A 3,653-nucleotide genomic window follows, 5' to 3' on the forward strand; every position below is an offset into this window, starting at 1 on the left:
CTACAGAATAGAAGTCCAGTTGTTTTTGTTTTTTAACTTTTTTTTGAATTTACCATGGCCTGGATGACTGAGAATCTACACCAGCATCTGGACTCGGACCTTTGTCTTCCTGGTCTCTGGACTCGGACCTTTGTCCTCAGGGTCTTGTGAGCGTCTCAGTAACAGTGAATCGTGACGCAGGTTTAATCTGATCTGGTTTCAGGTGAGAGAACCAAACGAAGCCTCGGTTCTTAAAGGAACTGAGTGAATGAAGGTCGGAGCATTTCCGTTCTCCTTCAGTCGTGGTGCGTCGGTGTGAATGTTGAACCAAGATGGAGGAAGAAACTAAGAGCTCCGTCCCACCCTGACCCCCCAGGAGTCTGATGGAGTCTATCTCCATGTGTCAGACGGGACAACGAGCTCCGTCCGTCTAAGTGTGGGGGAATGAAACCTTCTATTGTCAGAATAAATCTTGTTGTTAATTATCAGCTGAACTGTGAACAAATAAACCAGGAGAAACGATTCCCCTGAACTCCCAGCTCAGGAGTCCTGCTGAACCGGAGAGGAACGACGACGACCTCCTCCTCCTCCTCCTCCTCCTCCTCCTCTTCCTCTTCCTCTTCCTCTTCCTCTTCCTCCTCCTCCTCCTCCTCCTCCTCCTCCTCCTCCTCACAGCTTCCCTCTGAGCTCCTACCTCAGCCTGTTTACATGAGGAGCTTCTTCAGTCAAACACAACGTTTCTGTTGTGTAAACAACAACAACAACAATCGGATCCTCTGACACTAAAATCCTCTGAACCCAGGTCTCACATATATCCATATACTGTATATATTTATATATATATAATAATATACTGAACTGATCTCTGCAGCCTCACTGCGTTCACAGAATCAGGTCGTATTCAGACCTGACACATTTGGTCCGCTTTAATCGAAGCAGAGTTCGTTTCCAGCGGTGGTTTTGTGCAGGTGTGAATACAGTCAACCGGACCGAGACCCGCTTTTTGAGGTGGTCTCGGTCCGCTTCCAAACAAACTCTGGTGCGGTTGGCTTCAGGTGTGAATACAGACCGGACTTGAACCGAACTAACTACGTAAAGCATGCACCTTTTTGCGGCACGCATTTGCCGGCGCCGTTCCAAAATTAAAAGTAAAACGTCATTAAACCGACTCTGAATGCTCTTGAATTTCAAAATGGTTCTGTAATCGTACCAACAGAACGAATCCAGCACGCAGGACTTCCATCTTTGTTTCCAACCGCTGCCCCCGTCTTTCTGTCCAATGGGAGCAATGACCGTCACCCACGTGGCTTTGTTTATAAATTAGTCCGCTTACAAAAAAGCACAATGTGAACGCAAACCACACCAAACGAAAAAAATAAAGTCCACTTTTGGTCCGGACCAAACAAGCGGACCAAAGGACTTTCCTGCTACAGCCTTAGAGACAACATGGAACGTTTTTAAAACCCTTTCCAGGAAATCCTTCAGAGGAATCAGAGGAATCGGGAGAGAACCGTTCATTTTACGCAGACGACCTTCAGAACTTCACGTTTAAAAATAAAAACTGACCTTCCCATGTGTCTCCTCATCGTCCCGTCCTTCCTCGCCTCGTCCCTCCGTCCTCGCTGCGTCTCCTCCCGTGTGCTTCGACTTGAAGAGACGTTTGCCCTTCGGCTTGTCGAGGCCGTTGCCGTGGCGATGGGACAGCTGGGGGTCAGGTGAGGAGGACGTGGAGGTGGAGTCCTTAAGGTGTTTGTCCTGGAGGCAGGAAGAGGCGGCGGCCGGCAGCCTGGGGGCGGAGCTTATCGACTGCTGGGGTGAGAGGGGGCCTGAAGAGGGCGGGGCCACGTGGAAAACTAAGAGAAAACAGAAACATTTGTTAGAAAGTAAGATTGTCAAAAAACACAAAAACAACCAAACTGAAAGGAAAATGTGGAGGAGTGAAGAAAGACCTGAAACCCTGAGAAGACTGTCTCAGACAGAGAGGACTACACTCCTTTCTAAAGATTTTATTTAGTTATTAGAGAGTGAATTCTACGAAAGACGAGTTTTATCAACAAGTTCCTGATAAAATCCGATAAAAAGAGCAGAAATTAACATCAGCAGCAGTTAGAATCATCACGTAGAACTTAACTGTTGATTCTCATGTCATGAAGAACAAATTCAGTTTATTAATTAATCATCAGAAAAGATAAAAACAACTTTAACAGTAAACTTTTCCACCTACAGTTTGGTTGTTTTGATTCATAATTTCTTACTGAACTAATAAGTTCAGTTTAGTAGCTCATTTTCTGACTTTTTCTACAACATTTATCAAAGCTGTGATTTCTCCTGAAACGAGTCACATTCTTTTAAAATCTGTATTTGGAGTCGGCTCTCTGTGGACTCGGAGCGTTATCTCGTTTATCAGGGTGTTCATCTGCAGCAACGGCCGTCTGAAGATAAAAACACAGACGAACAAAGAGAGGCTGAACCTCGAGACGAACGGCGAGCAGCTTGGCGAGGACGGTGGGGGAGGGGCAGCAGGAAACACACACACAGCCAGCGGTTGTTTCAGCGAGCCGGCGGGAGTCACGCCTCCTACATCTGCTGAATTATTTATCACCCCCAAACACACACATTCAATCTGCAGGATTACCACAGTAATGAAGGAGTGTGTGTGCGTGTGCACGTGTGTGTGTGTGTGTGTGTGTGTGTGTGTGAGGGGCTGTTTAACAGGAATTTACCGTTTATTTGAAGCTGGTAGTGCAGAAACACACACCTGTCATTTCTCATCTTAAACTGCAGCCAGTATTATTGTTTCAAACATGACATCATCATGATGTGAATATTAGGCCCCGCCCACATCAATCAGCTGATCCAATTCAGTTGGATCAATGGCTGAAGTTTCTGCTGAATTTTATTTATTTATTGTTAAAATATATGAAATATATAATATTTGAAAACTATTAAAGTTGTGAAGCTGCAGAGAACAGGTTCAGATCTGGAGTTCCACCTGGTTCAGTTCTTGGTCTCCTGCTGTTTTTTATAATTGGTTTGTTTTTAAAACTGATTTTGTTTTATTTTGTTTTTAGTTTTTCTGAAAGATTCACTTTTACACAACAAGCTGCTTTAAAATTCATCCATTAAACCAATTCTCCAACAGCAGACCAATAACCAGCTCCAACACCAACTTCCTGCTCTGAAGCCCAACAGGAACCCAGACTCTTATTTTGAAGGGTATCTGTGAGCTTTATTGTGAAACTCCAGGCTCAGTCCTGCTCCTGTTCCTCTGAATCAACCTGAACATCATAAAGGATCTGTGGGGGCGGCCATGATGGAAACACAGGAGGAAGAAAAGCATGCTGGGTATCATAGAAGCTGCTGAGGAGCTGGTTGCCATGGCGCCTCAGGCAGAAACCCAGAGTAAAAAGTAAGCCTCAGACAAACTATCAGTGGGATCAGAACTTCTTGACCCGTGAGCAGCAGAAGTTTCTGATGGTTCTACAGGGTTTATGGAGGAGATCTGAAGAGTAAAAAAGAGCCTTCAGGACCGGGTTTAGAGCTCCTAACAAGACCGGGTTTAGAGCTCCAAACAGGACCGGGTTTAGAGCTCCAAACAGGACCGGGTTTAGAGCTCCAAACAGGACCGGGTTTAGAGCTCCAAACAGGACCGGGTTTAGAGCTCCAACAGGACC

General features: G+C 45.5%; 1 protein-coding gene across 1 annotated transcript in view; it reads right to left on the minus strand.

Annotated features, from left to right (window-relative positions):
- The window catches only part of LOC108228717 (BCL-6 corepressor), a 36,132-nt gene that overhangs the window by 12,587 nt on the left and 19,892 nt on the right, over positions 1–3,653 (minus strand). Inside the window, exon 7 of the mRNA XM_037974374.1 lies at positions 1,546–1,832. Coding sequence (XP_037830302.1) covers positions 1,546–1,832 — 287 coding nt within the window. The remainder of the gene's footprint in view (positions 1–1,545; positions 1,833–3,653) is intronic.

Source organism: Kryptolebias marmoratus, unplaced genomic scaffold, assembly GCF_001649575.2.
Source record: "Kryptolebias marmoratus isolate JLee-2015 unplaced genomic scaffold, ASM164957v2 Scaffold28, whole genome shotgun sequence".
NCBI classification, from domain to species: Eukaryota; Metazoa; Chordata; class Actinopteri; order Cyprinodontiformes; family Rivulidae; genus Kryptolebias; species Kryptolebias marmoratus.